General features: G+C 42.2%; 1 protein-coding gene and 1 pseudogene across 1 annotated transcript; one reads left to right on the top strand and one right to left on the bottom strand.

Annotated features, from left to right (window-relative positions):
• The first annotated feature begins 6,481 nt into the window (after positions 1-6,481).
• Positions 6,482-6,967, top strand: LOC103111415 (protein Mpv17-like; annotated as a pseudogene).
• Positions 6,968-20,452: 13,485 nt separating this feature from the next.
• Positions 20,453-21,388, bottom strand: LOC103111414 (olfactory receptor 8B12-like). Its single transcript, XM_007520692.1, has one exon. It carries the CDS (start codon positions 21,386-21,388, stop codon positions 20,453-20,455), a length of 936 nt encoding a protein of 311 aa, XP_007520754.1.
• Between the last annotated feature and the right edge of the window lie 1,325 nt (positions 21,389-22,713).

The following is a 22,713-nucleotide window of genomic DNA, read 5'->3' as shown; positions in this document are numbered from 1 at the left end:
TATAGAAATAATAATGATCATGGGGGGAGGGGCAGGAAAGGATAATCATCATAGGTGACTACAATTTCAATCTCAGGACAGAGAAAAAAGTAAAAATGTCAAGGTAGTCAAAAGGAACTTTTTTGCAAGAAACAGTGAATATTTTGGGGGAAAAAACTGAATTTGCAAAGGTAAAGTACACTGAGCAGAAACTTACAATGCCACCCAGATCCTATTTGTTTAGGTCCTTCAGAACAATGAAGACTTAAAAAGCTATTACAAGGCTGGGAATATGGATCGAAATGCCAATGTTCATGTCCAGTGGAGAAGCAACTACAGAAGCCAGACCTGCCACCTTCTGCACCCCATAAAGAATTCTGGTCCATACTCCCAGGACAGGGATAAAGAATAGGGAAGCTTCTAATGAAGGCAATAGAACATGGGACTCTGGTGCTGGGGACTGTGTGGAATTGTAACCCCGTTATTTTACAGTCTTGTTAATCATTACTAAATCACTAATAAAAAAATCAATTACAAAATTTTAAAAAGCTGTTATAGTTTTAAGAGGGAATGTATGGAAGATTCAACCAATTACAAAGAAGACTAAGGCAAGCATAAACCTATGGGACTACATCATATTAAAAAGCTTCTGCACAGCAAAAGAAACCACTACCCAAACCAAGAGATCCCTCACAGAATGGGAGAAGATCTTTACATGCCATACATCAGACAAGAGGCTAATAACCAAATAAATAAAGAGCTTGCCAAACTCAACAATAAGACAACAAATAACCCCATCCAAAAATGGGGAGAGGACATGGACAGAATATTCACCACAGAAGAGATCCAAAAGGCCAAGAAACACATGAAAAAATGCTCCAAATCTTTGATTGTCAGAGAAATGCAAATAAAGACAATAATGAGGTACCACGTCACTCCTATGAGAATGTCATACATCAGAAAAGGTAACAGCAGCAAATGCTGGAGAGGTTGTGGGGTCAAAGAAACCCTCCTGCCCCAGCGATAATCCTAGAAGCAAAAAAATAAATATTAAAATATTATCCAGTGATTACTAGACAACAGCTCAGAGACTCATGTGTTGGTATGTTCCCTTCCCCCCGACCTCTGAGAAGAATTGGTTTGCCCCTTGCTAGTTTCGCGCCCGCTTTCTCCCCACCCCCTAGGCTAAGGACGGGCAGAGTCCCAGCAGCAGCGGCGGAGAGAGGATGATGGAGAAAAGCACATGGTGTGGTGATTTGCCCGTTCGTGAATAAAGATTAAACTGCGTTCTCAGCCCAGCCGTGTGTCTCTGGTCGTCTCTGTTACCCGCCTGTGAAGCCAGCCCAGATAAAACAACACTCATGGTTACAAAAACCTTTACCTGGGGAGTCGGGCTGTAGTGCAGTGGGTTAAGCGCAGGTGGCGCAAAGCACAAGGACCGGCATAAGGATCCCGGTTCGAACCCCGGCTCCCCACCTGCAGCAAAGTCGCTTCACAGGCGATGAAGCAGGTCTGCAGGTATCTATCTTTCTCTCCCCCTCTCTGTCTTCCCCTCCTCTCTCCGTTTCTCTCTGTCCTATCCAACAACGACGACAACAATAATAACTACAACAATAAAACAACAAGGGCAACAAAAGGGAATAAATAAATAAAATAAAATATTAAAAAAAAAAAACCTTTACCTTTAGGAATTATATCCTGGTGGGGTGGGGCAGGGCAGTGGTGCAGCCCGTTAAGCCCACACAGCATGAAGCACAAGAACCTGTGCAAGGATCCTGGTTCAAGTCCCTGGCTCCCCACCTGCAGGAGGGTTGCTTCACAAGCTGTGAAGCAGGTCTGCAGGTGTCTTTCTCTCTCCCTATCTTCCCCTCCCCTCTCAATTTCTCTCTGTCTTATAAAAAAAAATGCATTCTGGGGTTAGATTGTGGCACACCTAGTGGAGCACTCAAGTTACCTAATGCAAACACTCAGTTCAAGTCCCCAGTCCCCACCCACAGGGGGAAACTTCACAAGCAGTGAAGCATTGCTGCAGATGTCTCTTAAATCTCTCCCTCTATCTCCTCCTCCCCTTTAAATTTCTCTCTGTCCTGTCAAAGAAAAAATAATGGGGAGAAGAAAAAAGAGGGAAAAAAGCCACTGGGAGCATTGGATTTGCAGTACAGGCACCAAACCACATCATAACCCTGGTGACAATAAAATATAAAGTATAGGGGGCCAGGCAGTAGTGTAGTGGATTAAGCACACTGACTGGCATAAGGATCCAGGTTCGAGCCCCCGCCTCCCCACCTGCAGGGGGTCGCTTCACTGGCAGTGAAGCAGGTCTGCAGGTCTCTCTATGTTCCTCTCACCCTCTCTGTCTCCCCTTTTCTCTCGATTTCTCTCTGTCCTATCCAACAACAACAACCGCAGTAACAACAATTAGTAACTACAACAACAAGGGTAACAACAAGGGCAACAAAGTGGGAAAAATGGCCTCCAGGAGCAGTGGATTTGTAGTGCAGGCACCAAGCCCCAACAATAACCCTGGAGGCAAAAAAGCATATATATATATATATATATATATATATATATATATATATATATGTATGTAAAGTATAAAAATAAATTATATTAAATGGACAATGGTCAGTATCCCATGCAGCTTGGGACATCAACAAGTTGGCTGAGACATACTCATGCAATACAACTGATCAAGGCCAGATATGTATATGTGTAGCTGGTATTTGTATCCTATACTATCAGAATCCTCACAAAAATATGTACTGCAAAAGCCCCCTCAAACTCAGTCATATTAAGTAAATGCATCATCTCCCTAAAACATTCTCCTGTGTTCTCCAAAGAAGACAAAGTACTGAAGCCAGGTGGCGGTGCACCTGGGTAAGTGCACCATTTACTTTACAGTGTGCAAAGACCCAGGTTCAAGTCCCCGGTCCCCACCTGCAGGGAGACAGTTTTGAGAGTGGTAAAGCAGTGTTGCAGTTGTCTCTGTTTCTCTCCCTCTCTATCACCCCCTTTCCTCTCAATTTCTGACTGATCCTATCCAATAAGTAAATAAAACAAATTTTTAAAAAAGAGACAAAGTACAAGATTAACAATCAAAAGTAACAGTTTTCAGGCTGGAAGTATGGACTGACCTGCCAACACCCATGTCCAGCAGAGAAGCAATTATAGAAGCCAGACCTGCCACCTTCTGCACCCCATAATGATCCTGGGTCCATATTCCCAGAGGAATAAAGAACAGGAAAGTTTTCAATGGAGAGGATGGGATACAGAACTCTGGTGGTGGGTATCGTGTGAAATTATACCCCTCTTATCCTACAGTCTTGTCTATCATTATTAAATAAATGAATGAAAGGAAGGAAGGAAGGAAGGAAGGAAGGAAACATATGTCACAGCTCGGCAGAGGGGCAGTGAATCCATTATAGCATGTCCAGTCAGTCTCCCAGGAATGATGGTCCATACCTCCAGGCCCCTTCTCCTGGATCTGCTGTCTGCTTCCTTATCCCAGGATGCCCTGCAGGCAGAACAAACCCCTATTCAGCACCATAAACCCAGCTGGGACCTATCTTCTGTTCCCTATTTCTCTGTAAGGCCAATAAGTGGGCCCTTTCATCAGGCTGGGTTGCTTGAGGTCCTGCAGCTTTGATTCCTGATTGCCTCTGTAGCTTTGGTGCTGGTAGGTTTCAACCACTGAAGCAGTTTGCAAGATAAAGTTGTATTTTTTTAAAAAGTAACAATTGGGGGCCGAGGGGTAGCGCGGTGGGTTAAGCACACATGGTGCAAAGCATAAGGACCAGCTTAAAAATCCTGGTTCAAGCCCTGGGCTCCCCATCTGTAGGGGGGTTGCTTCACAAGCGGTGATGCAGGTCTGCAGGTGTCTATCTATCTCTCCCCATCTCTGTCTTCCCCTCCTCTCTTCACTTCTCTCTGTCCTATCCAACAACAACAGCAATAACAGTAATAAAAAACAAGGGCAATAAAAGGGAAAAAATAGCTTCCAGGAGCAGCGGATTTGTAGTGCAGGTACCAAGGCCCAGCAATAACCCTGGAGGCAAAAAAAAAAAAAAGTAAAGTAACAGTTTTCTTATTTCTGATATGCTGTCTCCTGAATCATAGAGAATGATTACTGAGCTGGAATTTGATTTTATTTTTTTTGCTATGAATCCAAAAACCTGTCACTTGTTTGCTAATTTGGTGCTATATGTAAGGGCAAAATGAGCTGTTCAGCATGAATAATCAGTTCTTTCTAATTCTTTCTGATCTTTTAATTTGATTCTTAATACACACTCTCACATATATATGCATAACTTTACATGAGAGCCTAAATGCAAGAATGAGGTTTTTTTGGTTTTTTGTTTGTTTGTTTGTTTGTGTATGTGTACATGTGATATGAAGGTTAAGGCTGAGGCTCAACATTATCCTCAACATTTGGGGGAAGCCAGAAAGATCTTCCTTGGCTCCATGGCCCCACTGATAAGGTCTCCTAACCCAAACTGCCCAGGCATAGTCCCTAAGCACTCTAGGCCCTAGAGTTTCCATTCCCTGACAGTCTAAGGAATGAGTCCAACATCCCAGTTACATTCCTGTGAGAGGCAGTGGGTACTTCATCTTCTCACTCTTACAAAGTCTGCACACCACAACCATGGCTGTTTACTCTGCTCCTGAGAGCACCCTTTAGGTGTCTGGTGGAAACCCCTCACTCACCACTCGGGTAAACAGATAATGATTAAAACAGTGCAGCCACAATTTGTAACAGCCAAAACCTGGAAACAACCCAGGGGTCCAACAACAGATGAGTGGCTGGGAAAGCTGTGGTCTATATACACAACAGAATACTACTCAGCTGTTAAGAATGATGAACTCCTGAGGTAGTCGGGCAGTAGCACAGCAGGTTAAGCGCACGTGGCACAAAGCACAAGGACCAGCCTAAGGATCCCAGTTCGAGCCCCTGGCTCCCCACCTGCAGGGAAGTTGCTTCACAGGCAGTGAAGCAGGTCTGCAGGTGTCCATCTTTCTCTCCCCCTCTCTGTCTTCTCCTCCTCTATCCATTTCTCTCTGTCGTATCTAACAATGACGACATCAATTACAACAACAATAAAAAACAACATAATAAAAATAAATAATAAAAAAATTAAAAAAAAAAAACAAAGAAATCTATGTATACTGATGTTCATAGCAGCTCAATTTGCTCTATTCCTACCTTTGAGATTTCAATATTGTATTTCAGTAACTGATAGAACAAGTTGACAGAATTCTCTTTCTCTGATGCATGTAGCTCATAGGAAAGGAAATCAAAAAAGAAATTAAACCAAAAAAGAAATTAACCCAAAAAAATTTTAAAAAGAAATTAACCCAAAAAAGAAATAAAAAAAAAAGTGCAGCCCTTTACTTTCATGATCAGAAGGGAAAAACAGTAAGCAGAACTTGAACTGGAGTTGGTGTATTGCACTAAAGTAAAGACTCTGGGGTGGGGAGTGGTTTCAGGTCCTGAAACATTATGGCAGAGGAGTACCTAGTAGGTTTGTATTGTTATGTGGAAAACTGGGAAATGCTACACATGTACAAACTATTGTATTTTACTGTCGACTTTAAACCTCCAAAAAAATATTAAACCAAAAAAGAAATTAACCCAAAAAAGAAACTGAAAAAAAGAAATTAACCCAAAAAAGAAATTTAAAAAAAAAATAAAATAGTGCAGCCCTTTGCTTTCATTTCTGTTTTAGGTAGTGCCAGGTGTGGAACTTGGGTCCAGTGCATGTTAGGCATGCACTCTTCTGCTGAGCCACCTGCCCCACCCAGTGCAACTCTTTGGAAAACCCTTTTTGAGACCATTCTATTTGAAGTCCATATATTACATCTGTAGCATCAAATCCAAACTCTACTTAACCGAATTCTTAGCCTTTGATAATTAACTTTTCTTGAGCTCACAGTGTTTCTGCATATGCGCCTAAAGGCTTTGCCATGAACATGTTCTTCAAATTGTTATCTTCTGAGAATACTTTCTCAGTGATCTCCACCATCCCCCCCCCCATGTGCTCCCTTTATAGAAAATGTAGTTCCAATATCCCTGACTGCCGTCTCCCTCTCAGATCTATAAAGAAATCAGGGGCTCTCCAACATCTCCACCCATACTCTTGCCACAAGAAAATTGAAGGATATGTAACCAACGTAACTCAAATATGAACCTTTTGCCTCAAAATTTCAATGTTTATGAGCCAGGTGATTTTCCTCGGGTCTGGGGCACAGTGGTTTCCCAGACAGCCTCTGTCAAGTCTCCAGAGTCAGGCCAGGCTCGGGGACCTGGGCCTACAGGTGTCCCGTCTGCAGGTGCAAGAAGCTGGCACACTGTCCTGCTCCACTGGACGTGGAGGGCTGCCAGCACAGCGCATTGCTGTCCACACCTCCCCACGCCTGCTGCCCCTTAGGACTTGCTGGAAGCGGGGAAGGAGGAGAGTGGCCTCCAACTGTGGCGCGACTCCCTGTCTGGACTTGATGGGGGAGCATGGCACTTTGGCAGGCAAACCAGTGGCCCTGGCTGCTCACCCACAGAAGGTGCAGGTCCTGACTGTCGGGTCCCTGATAGACCTGGGTGATGTCATCTCAGAGGAGCTGGAGAAGAGACGAGGTCTGCATGGACACCAGACTACTTGGACCCTCACCATGGCCTCTCTGGGCTGTGGCTTTGTGGGTCCTGTGGTGGAAGGTTGGTACAGGCTCTTGGATCAAATCATCCCTGGCACCACCAAGGTGGATGCACTGAAGAAAATGCTGTTGGACCAGGTGGGCTTTGCCCCGTGTTTCCTAGGCTGCTTCCTCCCACTGGTCAGGACACTCAATGGCCTGTCAGTCCAGGACAACTGGGCCCACCTGCAGCGGGATTACCCAGATGCCCTTATCACTATCTTGACCGTTACCCAGTGTATTGTTAAGATCTGGAACTCCTACCTGTCCTGGAAGGCACATCAACTCTAACGCTGCCTCTTGCCATGTCTTCCACCTTCCAGTGATGCAGCCTGGCCTCCCAGCTGGCCAGCCAACCTCCTCAGCATGGACACACCAGTCTTCAGGGAGAAGAACTTAAGAAAGCTCAGTGCTGGGAAATGGCCCATTTCACTCCAAAATATACCAACAGGACTCCTTTTGAAATCACTGATTATTTGGTCTCAAACCCTCCATGAATTAGGAACTCTCTAAATATGTGTTGAATATCACGACTTACCTTTAGTTTACACCCATATTCCAGGATACGCTGCATGTCCCTCCTTCTTCTTCATAGAGCATGTATTTCTCTGCCCCTACCCAGACCTTGTGTAGCTTCAACTTTGGGAGGGACTCCCTTAAACTCTTGACCTGGTGCCTTCATAAAAGTTATTAAATACATGATCTGAGACCTGCAGAGGCAAAAAGTAAGGCTGTGGAGAAGACTACTGGGGAGTCAAAACTCCAGCCAAAAAGAAGCTGAGACCACCATGCCCAGTCTTCTTTTACAGATGGGGACAGTAATGTCACAGAAGTGAGAGAGCCTGTCCACACCACATTAGGCAGAGTGGAAGCCTGAACCCAACTGCAGTAGATTGAAAGCAACCCTCCCCCCATCTGTTGGAAGCCTGATGCCCAGAGTGATGGCATTGGGGGAGGTGGACTCTGGGGGTGGTGGGGCAGTGCCCACACAGGATTAGTACCTTTATAAAGAGACCCTCTGCCCCTCTGCCATGTGAGGACTCACAGAGGGTGCCATCCTTGAACCAGAGAGTGGGCTCTTGCCAGAAGCAACAGGTGCCATGACCTTGGACTTCCCAGCCTCCTGCACTGTGAAAAATAAATGCTTCTTGCTTATAAGCCAAAAAAATTCAGTGTTTATTATCTAATATTTTATAAGTATCCCTTAATTTCTCCAAATGATTGTAAGGCCTAAGAGAATGTTTTAACAGTGAGACTAAAACACCAACTGTACACATAAGCAGACAAGTTATAGAAAAGGAATCAGGGTCCAGAACTAGACATGGCTGGGTAAGTGTACCATGAGAGGAAGCAGTGCTAGCTAGATCTTGAATCTTCAATCCCATCCCAACAACAAAATGAAGGCCTTTCAGGCCTCTTTTAAAAATCAAGCCAAATCCCACACCAACTAGATGGGTGGTCCTGCCCCATGGCCATTCCTCCCACACACCTCATCAATGAGAGGGCAGCATAAAGCCACAGGCCACTGCCTCCTGAGGAGAACAGCCTGGCACCAGGACCAGCCCTTGGCCTGCCGTGTTATTTGAGAATCATCTCCTACCCCCATCACCTATGTTCTCAAGACAAGTACACTGCAAGCACAGCCTGCCAGAACCAGCTACCTTTATAAAGTCATCCCATCCTCACTTTGTAGTCTTGGGATTCCATCCTGCCAGATGTGCATTCCCACATTCAGCAAGATCTTGCACACAACCACACACCCAGCACACAGCCACAGGGCATGTGATCATAGGTGCCCTGCTGCCTCCACAAGGACCTGAGCTGAAGAGGCTGTTGCCCTTGCTTCCCGTATCAGATTCATAGCTCTAGGATTTCATGCAACTTTCCTAGGACTTTGGGATCTCCAAAGGAATTGCCGTCATGTGACTAAAACATTTCTGGAAGAGAATCATGTGACAAGGATTAAGCTTTAACACCCAAAGTTGAAAAGCTTGGGGGAATGAATCAGTAGTAAGAATTCAGTCTGTGGTAGAGATAAAATAATAATAATAATAATAATAAAACCTTGCTGGGGGACAATGGTAGTCAAATCTCCCATCTCCAACCCCACTCACAGAGCACACTGAAAGCATTCAATACTTCAGCAAACCCAAACTAAATTCAACAACCCCTCTGGCCATCCCCACCCACCACATTGATGAGGGGGGAGCATGAAGCCCCAAGACTCCACCTACTCAGGGAGTACAACTTCCTCCAAGGAGTGTTAACTGAACTACCAGAGTCTGACTATTTCTGGCCACTGGCACCTTCAGGTGGTGGCTTTTGCTCTTTGTGTTTCCAGATTGAATTTCTTTCTTTATTTTTGTCTTTCTTTTTTTTTTTTTCTTAACTTTCAGGGTTATCGCTAGGGCTCCATGACACACTACGAATACACTGTTCCTGACAGCCATTTTTTCCATTTTACTGGATAGGACAGAGAGAAATTAAGAGGGGGAGATGGAGGTGGGAGGTGGGTGGTGGGAGGTGGGAGGTGGAGGTGGCAGTGGCAATGGCAACAGAGATAGGCCAGGCAGTGGCGCACCTGGTTAAGTGCACACACTACAGTGTGCAAGGATCAGGTTCAAACCCCTAGTCCCCACCTGAAGGGGGGGAGCTTCACGAGTGGTAAAGCAAGGCTGCAGGTATCTCTCTGTCTTTTTATCTCTCTTACCTCTCCCTCCCTTCTGATTTTCTGTCTGTCTCTATCCAATAATAAATGAAAATATTTTAAAGAAGAGATAAAGACCTGCAGACCTGCTTTGCTGCTTGTGAAACATCCACCCCCTGCAGGTGGGGATCTGGGGGCTTGAACCCCAGACTGAATTTCTTATGTCAGTGTGTCATCTGGTAGGGTCATAGTCCATCATATCAGAACATCCTTTTTTAATTAATATATAATACAATGCATTTCTTTACTCTATACTACTACACATAAAATGCTAACTCTTTAGTTCAGCAACTATAATCCATATGACTCCAGGCAAGACAAAGAACATTTTCAAAACCTCTAGTTCCCACTAACTCCCTTTACAGCCAACAGCATCACCACCACTACCTCCAAGAAGTCACCACCTTTGGGTTTCTATTTTTATAGGTTCCTTTCAGCTGTTATTGAACTTCACATGTTTCATAGGTAGGGAAGAATCTGTGGCTCAAGCCCTAACTATCTGGGAAGAAAACAGGAGAAAAAAGCCAGGAGACCGCCATCAACAAAAACAGACCTCTTTCCTTTCATTGCAAGCATGTATTCACCATGCACTCAGCAGAGCAGAAAAAGGAGACAGATACACTGTGCTGTGAGCTTTATTCATGCCCATGTTTCAAGAGCAGGAGATATCTGCAGAAAGAAAAAATCTCAAAAGACAAATGAAAAATGATCAGTTCAGATCCAACCTTCTCCCCTTTTAATGTCACATCAATAGAACAGAAACACCCCTGCAAAGTGAGCCAAATACTCGCTCCAACGCCATTCACAGCCTCTGGGAGCCTTGTTCTCATTTTGATGTACACCAGCTTGAAAATGCTTTCCCAAGCTCCCCATAGTTAGCATCTATGCTTTCTGCCAGAGAGTTCCATTCTGGGTGCCAGAGAACACTTTCTCTGCTCTTGAGAACCCAGAGTGGCAGGAGGCTGTGTCTCAGGAGCACACTGAACATCAGGGCTGAAGGGTCCAGCTGCCTGGCTTTGCTCAGGATGTTTTGAAAGGGCATTTAGCCTCTGCAAAGGCTCCATGAAGACAGGAGCCACACAGTCAGCCACCAGTTTGCTCAATGCTGTGTGTGTCCTTGCCTCACTTCTACAAGCTCCACTCACTGGCTTTGCCTGAAAATATTCCTAACACATCACTCCCACGTGAGTCCTCACCTCAGTCAGCAGTGAAACGCAATTTGAGTCTGAGAGGAAGGAAACCAACTGAAAGTGAAGGGTGCAAGCAAAGTAGATGGGGGGACAGGGCCATTTGAGAAAAGATGAAAAGTGATCATTCTTTAGAAGAAAAATTTTTAGAATTCAGAATGTAATTCATGCCAAAAATTTTAAATGAAAGCACATTTTCCACATGAGTACTTCTCTAACTCAATGAGAACAGGGTAAGTGAAAACAAGCAATCATAAACATTTTACTGTTGAGTTGGGCAAATTCTGGAAAACCTCAGTGTTTCTCTCCTTGCCTCTTTCTACACTTTCTGAGCACATACCTAGGTTGAAAAATGCCCTGGCACAAACAGCAGCTCAAGGCAGCTCTGGGTCCAGCTGGGCTGACCAAGCACGTGCCCAAGAAACCCAGTTCTCATAGCAACCATAGAAAAGGAATATTTCCCGTGAGTTCAGTAATGTGCCCTAGACTGCATAGGAACTACTCTGCTTTTAAGATAATTTCTGTAGGAGGAAAGATTCAGAACATCATTCTGCCATGAGCAGTGCAGGGAGGTAGAACTCAGGACCTCACAAATGCAAGTTCTGCACTCCATCACTCTGCCACCTCCCTGGTGGTGGTTCCAGTAGCAGGAACCACTCTGGACTAAGGGGTGAGAGCCAGAGACAGCACAACCTCTGTCCCCACTGCTTTAGTCACCTTGCACCTTGGAAACAAACTAAAGAAAGACAGTCCCACAACATAGTTGTCCAAGTGTCTCCATGTCAGGAAAGACAGACCAAAACATCCCCAGGCAGCCATTCTCCCTACATCAGTTTGATGTCAGCTGTAGACAAGGCACAGGGTTACTCTGTGTAGAAACTCCCCTGCTGGCTCTCTCTGAAAGGAAAATACATTTGTTTGCCTCCAGGGTTATTGCTGGGGCTCAGTGCCTGCACCATGAATCCACTGGTCCTGGAGGCCATTTTTCCCCCTTTCGTTGCCCTTGTTGTTGTAGCCTTGTTGTAGTTATTGTTGTTGTTGATGTTGTTCATTGTTGCATAGGACAGAGAGAAATGGAGAGAGGAAGGGAAGATAGAGAGAAAGACAGAGAGAAAGACACTTGCAGACCTGCTTCACAGTCTGTGAAGCAACTCCACTGCAGGTGGGGAGCCGGGGGCTTGAACTGGGATCCTGATGCCAGCCCTGCGCTTTGTGCCATGTGCGCATAACCCGCTGCGCTACCGCCCGACCCCCAGAAAATACACTTAATAACAAGGAGTGGTGTGGTCAGCTGCTCAGGGTCCTGAAGCAGCATGGCATAGCCCTTCACCTCATGTTTCTCAGAAACATGGTCTAGACATCACCAGAGCTGCCAAAGACACTTGTGCTACTGAGTAACAATGGAAGCTGCTCCAGAAGGGCATCTAACTGGTGCTCACAGGAAAGAGCGTCAGTGCCGTGTTCCCACAGACTTTGTGGAAGTGGTGATGCACCAAGAGACAGAAGGCAAGAGTCACACATAACCGTGGTGACATTTTTCTAAAGATATTTCACTTTAGGAGGCCAAGATTCAGACTACATAATCTCTATTATTTTGGCTAAGACAGAAGTTCATTATATGAATTTTTCATACTTTTATTCAATAATTATTCCATAACTTTCACATTGGATAAGGACAGAAATCAAATTATACCCAGTTGCTATATTAAAAAAAAAAAAAGTTTCCTCTAAAATAAGCTGTTAGTTGAATGGTGGTGTATTTCTCTCCTTAGATTCACTGTCTTAAATAATGCTGTACCTTTCCTCGTAAACATAACATGGAATATAGTGGGGTTTTGTGTTTGGGGCAAGGTCTCCTAAACATGAGCTTGGCCTTTTACCAAATGCTTAAGTACACAAGACAGTACTGTTAACTTGCAGCCCTGTGCTTCACAGCAGATGGAATTTAACTATCTTGCATAACAAAAGACTTCACACTCACTGAAGAGTTGGTGTGAGCATAATACCTTCAAGCTCAGGTCTGAGACTCCACCTGGGCGCCCCCCTGCTACATATAGGAACCAAGTAACCAAGATGAATAATCACAAGCTGAGTCCAGAGTATCAAGAAGCCCTGAGGGTGGGAAGGTGGCCTGCCTGACCATGCATGTGGCCCTACCTAGAGCCCAGCCCCCAGCTCACTGCGGAAGGCATCTGTGCTTTGGTGTCTTCCCTTCTCTCCCTGTCTCGCTTTCTGTCTGTTGGCAAAAAGTTGGCCCACAGTAGTAAAGCCTTGGCAACAACAAAAAGAATTACCCTGAACATCAGACATGGAAACCTCAGTGATGCAAGAAGATCAGATTCTGAACGAAAGATTTCCTTTTTCTCTTTTTACCAGAGTATAGTTCAGCTCTGGTTAATAATGGTGCTGGGGACTGAATCTCAGACTTGGAAACCTCAGGCATTAAAATCTTTTACATTGTCATTATCCTATCGCAGCCTAAAATCAGATTCTGAAATACAAATGCATCTCAACAGAGGTGTTACAGTGACACTGGGGTGCAAAGGGACACTTAGACAAGAGACTGCATACAGAAGACACAAAGATATAGTCTGAGACTATGAATGCAGAAAAGAAAGCACTCCTTTTTATTTTGACAGGAAATGAAGGGCAGAGGTGGCCTAGCCAAGGAATTTGTAAATGTAAGACAGGTGTACAGGGAGAAGAGACTGTAGAAATGGAAGCAGTAGAAACCTAGGAGGAAAAAAATCCCAAAGAAGATGGGGGTGGGGGGACTCAACATACATTCATGCTTTTAAAGCCCTTCTTCGAATCAGGAAAAAATAATAAATAAAACTCGGGCTAAAAACTAGCAACAAATTTGATAAAACTAGTCATTCCTACTCAGAACTAGAGTAAAAGCAGGATATCTCCAATCTCCATTATTATTTACCATTTTATAAAGATGTGGGGAAGGAGTAAGAACCAGGAGGAACATTTGCAGAAATTTTTATTGCCCACTTGTCAATCCTGAAATAATCCATGGAAAAGCAAAAATAACTGCATCACAATATATGAACTTTACATAGAATCCACTATACAACTAGTAATGACAGATATAATCAAATACAGGACTTCATCATAATGCAAATATAGATAACAAATATAAAATACTCCTTAAAAAAGTAGAACTATGGCCCATGAGATGGCACAGAGACTAGAACAATTGACTCACAAGATTGAGTTCAGCTCCTGGCATCACATGTGGCCAGAATGATACTCTTGCTCTCTCTCCCCCCGAATCTGTCATTAAAATACCTCAAAAAATATGAATTTTTTTGAAATTTATAATACTTCATGATTAGAAATCTCAAGTTCCAAAGATGTTAATTATCCCTAATGATGCAATAAATAAATATATTACCAAGTTTTTTTCCTAGAGCTAGACAGAATAATTATAAGGTTACAGTTTAATATTCAAGTATATATATATCCTTATTTTAAAGAGGAAAATATGTGAGAAGCTACAAGAAATGAAAATATTATGAAGCTTCTATAACTAGAACAATATGATATTGGCTTATAAGAAAACTGACCAGCCAATAGAACAGAATGGAAAACACAAAAATAACCTAAGTGTCTGTAAAACTTAGTATGTAGTGAAGGTGGCAGCTCAAATCAGTAGGGGAAAAAATGGACAATATATATGTATATAAGATAGAACAACTGGACAGCCATATGGAAAAAAATAAACTTGGATCCATTCCTCACACCATACACTGGTATAATACTAAAAAGATCTGACATGCAAATGTTGAAAAAGTGAAATCATATAAAGATTATCAAGCCACCTGGGACATGACAAAGTGGATAAGTCTTTGGACTCTCAAGTATGAAGTCCCAAATTCAATCCCCAGTGTCACATATGCCACAGTGAAGGTCTGGTTCATACACTCTCCCTCTCCCTCTCCTATTATCTAATAAATAGTTTTTTCCAACCCATTTTTTATTTGTAATAGTGGTTTACAAAATGTAAGACCACACTGCACCCACCATCCAAGTCCTGTGCACCCACTCTCCTAACAATGGTCCTTGTGTGTGTGTGTGTGTGTGTGTGTGTGTGTACACTTTCATGTATTTGAGTTTCCTATAATCCACATGAGTGAAACTATCCAGTAGTTGTCTTTCCCCTCTTTATTTACTTTACTAAGCATTACCACCTTCAGTTCCATCCATTTTTGTCCCAGAAGGTACAACATCATCTTTTCTGATTGCAGAATAGTATTCCATGGAGTATATATCATATAGCATCCAAACAGTCATCTATCAATGGGCATGTAGGTGGCTTCCACTCTTTGGTTATTGTGAATGCAGCAGCTATGAACACAGGGATGCCTATTTCCCTTTAAATTAGTGTTTTCATGTCCTTTAGACAAAAAGACATTATCAGGCTGGTAAAATAGCTCAGCAGGATAGTGTGCTGTGCCATGTGTGTTACCAGGCTGATCACAGACCCTCCCATATTGAAGGAAGCTCTAGTGTTATGGGGTGTCCTCTCTCTCTCTCTAGTTATCTCTCTCTTTTTTTTTCCTCCAGGGTTATCACTGGGGCTTGATGCCTGCACTATGAATCCACTGCTCTTGGAGGCCATTTTTCCCATTTTGTTTCCCTTGTTATTATTGTTATTGTTGTTATTGCTGCTGTTGTTGGATAGGACAGAGAGAAATGGAGAGGGGAAGGGAAGACAGAGAGGGGGAAAGAAAGAGAGACACCTGAAGACCTGCTTCACTGCTTGTGAAGCAACTGCCCTGACGGTGGAGAGCCGGGGTTTCTAGGTCCTTGTGCTGTGCACCATGTGCACATAACCTGCTGCGCTACCCGATCCCGCTAGTTCTCTCTCTCTCTCTCTCTCTCTCTCTCTCCCTTTCTACCTCTATCAAATAAATCATAAAAAAATGAATCTTTAAAATTTAGAGGGAAAACATTTGCAACAATGGCTGATACACAAGAATAACAAAATTTTAGTGATTCCCTGATGTTAAATGTTTATATCATAAGGAAAATCCAAATTTAAGCCAATGTTGGGAGATATGCAACCTATGCATCAGACAAAAACTAATATACAGTTCACTTAGAAACTGAGACTTTAGGAACATAAAAGGAAATTAGTAAGAGGTGTGACAAGAAGTCTAAGTAGTAATAACAAGTCATTATACATGAAAACATCCCCACTCTTTCCTATAATTAGAGAAATGCAAAGCACAGCAGTACTTTAAAATTACTTTCTCATTTGGGAAAACTTGAAAGTCTGTTTCGAAGAGATAATGCTGGGGAAGTGGATAGTTCCATCTATTGTTGAAGGGAAAATAAATGTTAATTCCCTCCCCCTGCCAAAAAAAAATCCACTGATTCAATACAGTCCCAATTAAAATCATAGACATATTTAGTATGAATTTATAAGGCAGTTCTAAAATTCATATATAAATTCAAAGAAATTAAAATAGTCAAAAACAACTTTGAGAAAGTACCACTACCATACACAAAAATTAATACAAAACAGATTAAAGTCTTGGGCAAAGGAAATGAAACTTTAGAACTTCTGGAAAAGGGCCTGGTCAGTGGCGCACCTGGTAGCACACACACATTACAACGCATAAGGACCCAGGTTCAAGTCCCTGGTTCCAGATACCTGTAAGGGGGAAGCTTCACAAGCAGTAAAAACTATGCTTCAGGTGTCTCTCTTCCTATTTCCCCCTTCCTTCTAAATTTCTGTCTCTATCCAAAATTAATAAAATATTTTTTAATCCCTATTAAAAAAACAAGGGGGGAATCGGGTGGTAGCACAGCAGGTTAAGCACTGGTGGCGCAAAGCGAAAGGACTGGCAAAAGGATCCTGGTTCGAGCCCCCGTCTCCCAACCTGCAGGGGAGTCAGTTTATAGGCAGTAAATCGGGTCTGCAGGTGTCTATCTTTCTCTCCCCATCTCTGTATTCCCCTCCTCTCTCTATTTCTCTCTGTCCTATCCAAAAACAATGACATCAATAATAACAATAATAACTACAACAACAATAAAAAAAACAAGGGCAACAAAAGGGAAAATAAATAAATATTTTTAAAAGGGGGGGTTATCTTATGACATCTGCCTGTGACAAGTTTTTTAAGTCTAACTCCAAACACAAAGGTGACAAAAGCAAAAGTAAACAAATGGGACCACACCAAATGTAAAACTTTCTGTCCTATAAAGGAAATAACAAAATGAAACGATAACATAGGAAGTGCGAGAAAATATTTGCTAAACATGCATCTGGTGGTAAGTTAATATCCAAAATATATAGAGAAGACAATACAACCCAACATCAAGAAAAACATATATCCTATTTTAAAGTAATCAAATGTGGAGAATGGGGCAGCAACACACTCAGTAGAGTGCACACAATACCGCATGTGAAGACTCAGCTTCAAGTCATCTGTGGTGGTAGGGGGATATTTTATATTGGTAGAGCACTGTTATAGATGTCTATTTTTCTCCCTCATTCTCACCTTCTATCAAAAAGAAAAATGAAAACAATGGTCACCAGGAGCAGGGGACTTGTGGTGCAGGCACCAAGACTGGGAAATAATCCTGGTGGCAAAAAATTAAATAAAATTCAAGGAGTCTGAGGATCTGAAGAGGTATTTTCCCAAATAAGTATTACAGATCATCAACAGGTACAAGAGAAGCATCATTGTACATCATTACAGAATCGTGAATCTCTATACCCCCAAAGAAGGAAGATGAAAAATGAAACCATAGGCATCTCATTGCACATGCTAGATTTGAAAACACAAAAATACCAAGTGTGAATGCAAATGTAGAGCAAATGGAACCCTTGGACATTACTGATAGCAATACAGAGTAACTCAACTATCTTTTAACAGTTTGACAGTATTTATAGAAGCTTAACATATGTCTACTCGATTATTCAGCAAATCTACATCTAAATATATGTATCTGGTTCTTTCCATGGTTCAGCCACAATGCATACTCAAAATGTTTAATAGAAGTTATATAAATAATACACAATACTTGTTAACTCTTCATTAACAAATTAAACAACTGTATATGCATGTAATGGAACATTAGATAGTAATAAATACTAATATACCTGCTTACATTACACAACAGTGTGAATGAATACTAAAAGCTTTATACTCAGGAAATACCATGAATGATATCTTTATGAAATCAAATGCAGTAAAAACTAATCTATGATGGGAAAAGTCAAAATAATGGGTAAGTATGGGATGGAAGCAGCTAGTATTTACTAAAAAAGGATAAGAAGACAGATGCTAATGTGAATGGAAGTGTCTCACATCTTTATTGAGGCAATATATGCAAGTGCAATGAACTATTCATTTAAGATATGTGCATACTGTTATATGAAAGTTAGTTGAGAATGTTATCATGGTGATGAGTGGCTGCTGGATTTCTTTTTAGGTAGCCTTATTTTACATGATACTATGTTTGAAGAGATGAGAAATGTGCCCCCAGATCACATTTTTCTTTTTTTCATATTTTATTTGTTTTTGGATAGAGACACAGAGAAATTAAGAGGGAAGTAGGGTGGAGAGGAAGGAATGAAAGGATAAAGGGAGGAACCTGCAACATTATGTCACCACTAGTGAAGCTTCCTCCCTGCAGGTAAGGGTCTTGAACCTGGGTCCTGGAACACTGTAATATGTGTGACCTACCAGGTGCACCACCACCCAGCCCCAGATCACATTCTTCTTTCATTACCTAACACACCAATTCGCTCCAGAATTTGCCTACATCTGAATTCAGGGACCTAATGTAATGTCATCCAAAGGACAATTCTCTCCAATATATTGCTCCTTTTTTTTTTCCAACATGGAGTAGAATCAAGGGGTAGAATCAAACATTTACCAAAATAGTATTTTCCAATAAAAAAGAATTTTCCTAAAGCAAAATCCACAAGTCAAAATATTTTCCTGACAATGCAGTGATTTTCTTTTCTTTTTAAAATTTCTTTATTGGGAGATTAATGTTTTACAGTTGACAAGTACATACAATACTGTACATGCATAACATTTCCCAGTTTTCCACATGATAATACAACCCCAACTAGGCCCTCTACCATCATGTTCCAGACCTGAACCCTCCCCCTAACCCACCCCAGATTCTTTTACTTTGGTGAAGTATACTAACTAATGCAGTGATTTTCAAAGAAATCCATCCACTTCTGTTGAGTTTACAACAAAATATGCACTTTCTTCAGATATTTCCCATTACATAATACTGCGATCACTATACATCCTAAGATCATCATTCTTTCTACATAAACCTCATTATTAGGAAGACGTGACTCATTGCAGTGTCAGAAAATTCAATAGCAACTGCCTCTTATAATAATGGATTTATATGCTGCCTAATAATCAAATGTGTATCCAAAATCATGATGTGCTCTTACTTACCCTCCCAGCCACTACTGTCCAATGACAATCCAATAGAAGGCACATATAGAATTCTGTATTTTCTCATAGCTACATTTAAAAAAAAAGACTAAACATGTAAGTCCATTTCAATATTTGACACAATGTATCTGGATCATTTTAACATATAAAAAGTTAACAATGAGCTAGTTTACGTTACTCTTTCACATCAATTCTTTGCATGTCTAGTGTATATTTTGCTTACATTCACACTTATAGATTATCTCAATTTGGTGAACACATTTCAAATACTCATAATCATGTGTGGCTAGTGGCTACCACAAAGAATAGTTCAGTTCCCAGTAAATTGGAGTTACAACCAAGATAACCCATGAAATAAGACTCCAGTCTTGAAAGAATATGAGACACCTTCCTCCTGCATCCTCATACCCCATAAAACTATAATTTACTCTCCTGGAAGTTCTAATGCATTAATCTTTGTCTTTACAGCTTCACTCACTGAATCAGTGGTCCTCACATTTGACTATTTGAAACCTAACACACATCCTACTTACATGCTACAAAAATCATCAAACACTGATCTTGTCATTTTGCCAAGACCAACTTAAAAAAAAAAGTTTCACCTCCTACTCTCTTTCAAAATGTTATATATTAAAATCATCCTGTGAAAAGTAGCATGAAATTACTGTGAATATATTCACCATTTAAATGTGCCAGGTCAACTAGCATGTGAAACAAAATCTTCCAAGTAAAAGATGAAGTAAAGAAGTATGGTAAAGGGAAGACAAACAGGATCCGGTCAGGACTGAAGCTGCTTTTCAGTCCCATCTCTGGCACCAGGAGGATTTTATGTTTTTGGGCAACACAGAGATACTTCTGGGTCTCCAAAGTGTGATGTTTTTTTTAAAGACATGGGGCTAAATGACTTCTACTTCCCATTAAGTATTTAATACTCTATAAAATCAAAAATTAATTTCATAAAATAAATAACTGGTTGTCGGGCTGTAGCGCAGTGGGTTAAGCGCAGGTGGCACAAAGCACAAGGACTGGCATAAGGATCCCGGTTCGAACCCCGGCTCCCCACCTGCAGGGGAGTCGCTTCACAGGTGGTGAAGCAGGTCTGCAGGTGTCTATCTTTCTCTCCTCTCTGTCTTCCCGTCCTCTCTCCATTTCTCTCTATCCTATCCAACAATGACAACAACAATAATAACTACAACAATAAAACAACAAGGGCAACAAAAGGGAATAAATAAATAAAATAAATATTAAAAAATAATAATAAATAAATAAATAACTGACTGTTAGTGAGTAAGGTATAAGGAGAATAATAGCATCTGGGAAAGAGTTAAATTTTGTTCTACATATAGGAAAGAAAACACATAGTTTGAATTCCTCACTGAAAACATCAGCATTGCTACAAGGGGAAAAAAAAAGTCTTTGGATTTTGTAATCTCTATTTCTAGTATTTTTTAAGATAAAGTTAGTTTGCCCAAGGTTTTCTTCACAGCAAATTTGACATCCTTATTCCTCAGGCTATAGATTAGTGGGTTGAGCATGGGCACCACAATGGTATAGAACAAGGAGGAGACTTTCCCCTGGTCAAGAGGTAAAATAGAAGGTGGTTTGAGGTACATGAAAGCTCCTGAGCCAAAGAAGAGAGAAACAGCAATGATGTGGGAGCTGCAGGTGCTGAAGGCTTTGGATCTGCCCTCTGTGGAGCTCATGTGGAAAATGCTATAAAGAATGAAACCGTAAGAGATAAAAATGGCTGCAATGGGCAGCCCAATGCCAATGGTCACCACAATAAAGACCACAAGGATGTTTATGTAGGAACCATTGCAGGAGAGCTCCAGAAGGGGAAGAATGTCACACATGTAATGATTGACTAGGTTGTCAGCACAAAAGGACAAAATCAGTATGTTTCCTGTATGAGCAACAGCTCCAAAGATTCCCATCCCATAAACACCCAACAAAAGGAGTAGACACACCTGAGGAGACATGGTGACTGTGTACAACAATGGCTTGCAGATGGCCACATAGCGGTCATAGGCCATGGCCGACAGGATGAAGGACTCGGAGAAGACAAAGAAGCAGAAGAAGAAAAGCTGAGCTATACACCCTGGATAGGAGATGAGGTTCTTCTGTAAGACAAAACTCACCAGCATTTTGGGTACAATGGTAGTAGAGAAACTAAAATCAATGAAGGACAAGTTGAAAAGAAAAAAGTACATGGGTATATGCAGGTGAGTGTTCAGTCCGATAAGAGTGATCAGACCCAGGTTCCCCACCACAGTGACCAGGTAGAAACCTAGAAACAGGAAGAAGAGGGGCAGCTGCAGTCCTGGCTGGTCTGTCAAACCTGCGAGGATGAACTCGGTCACAGAGGAGGAGTTAGCTGCAGCCATTATCCACTCACAGGCTCTACATGCAAAGAAAAGACAAGAACTACTCAGACAAAGAAGAAAAACAAAACATTCTTCAGAACAGCATTTGAACACAGATTCTGAACTTCAGGGTCATGGCACTTCTCCATACTTGTGCCCCTCTTTTCATGGTATGGTCCCCAAGGGTGTTTTTGTTTTTGGTCTCCAGAGTTACTGTTGGGGCTCGGTGCCTGCACTACAAATCCACTGCTCCTGGAGGCCATTTTTCTCCCTTTTTATTGTTGTTGTTATTGTTGTCATTGCTGTCATTGTTGTTGAATAGGACAGACAAAAATCAAGAGAGGATGGGAAGACAGAGAAGAGGAGAGAAAGACAGACACCTGCAGACCTCTTCACTACCTGTGAAGCGACACCCCTGCAGGTGGGGAACTGGGGGCTCGAACCAGGCTCCTTACGCCGGTCCTTGAGCTTTGTGCCATGTGCATTTAACCGGCTGCACTACCGCCCAGCCCCAGTCCCCAGGTGTCTTGAACCAGGTAGTAACTGCCTGTGGGTGATACCGGCCTCCAGAACAAGGGCTGCCCCACCTGAGGAGGGTCCACAGAGCTGAGCTGGGCTGCTGACTCCAACTTCTCCAACTCTAAGCTTTTCTGTGTTCTTCCTTCCCTCTTCAATCCATGGTCGACTAGGTCAAACCTGAGGGACTTCTCTAGGGGGTGACACTTCAGGGGGAAGCATCCGACCCTGCCCAGACCTGCCACTTTGGTCACTAACAGCAGGTCCTGCCTGATTTTAGCAGGAATGACTGAGGAATTTATACTGATAATTATAATAGAATGTATGTGAAAAGATTTAGAGCTAAGAGCAAAGAAAGGGAACACTTACTGCACATTAGCAGTGGTTTTGTTCTATGTGCTTTCTGGGAGCATAAGCATCCCTGGGTTTCTACTCAGGCTGCAGTTCAGCTTCCAGAGATGAAACAGTCTGCTTTCCAAATGCCCATGGATAACAGGAGTCTAGAGACTCTTATTCATGATTACAGAGTTTACTGGCCCAGTTACACTGTTCTCCTGGGGTCTTTGCCCCAGAGACCACCATCCCTTACAAAAGGAAATACTTGTTTACCTCTTAAAACTTTCCATGGATTTTAATCACATAATCGCTCACTGATGTTACACCATTTGGGTCACAATTAAGAGCAAGTAATTGGGGTGGGGGGAGTGATTCCTGCTATAAGCATTGAACCCTGACTGGACTCAAAATTGTCTCTGAGCCTGCACACACTATGAAGACACAAAGCAATACATACTCAGTTGACCTCACTTGCTCCTCCACTCTAACAGATT

Source organism: Erinaceus europaeus, chromosome 20 (genome assembly GCF_950295315.1).
Source record: "Erinaceus europaeus chromosome 20, mEriEur2.1, whole genome shotgun sequence".
Lineage (NCBI taxonomy): Eukaryota > Metazoa > Chordata > Mammalia > Eulipotyphla > Erinaceidae > Erinaceus > Erinaceus europaeus.
The sequence above is the reverse complement of the archived record's forward strand: the minus strand, read 5'-3'. Positions and strand labels throughout refer to the sequence as shown.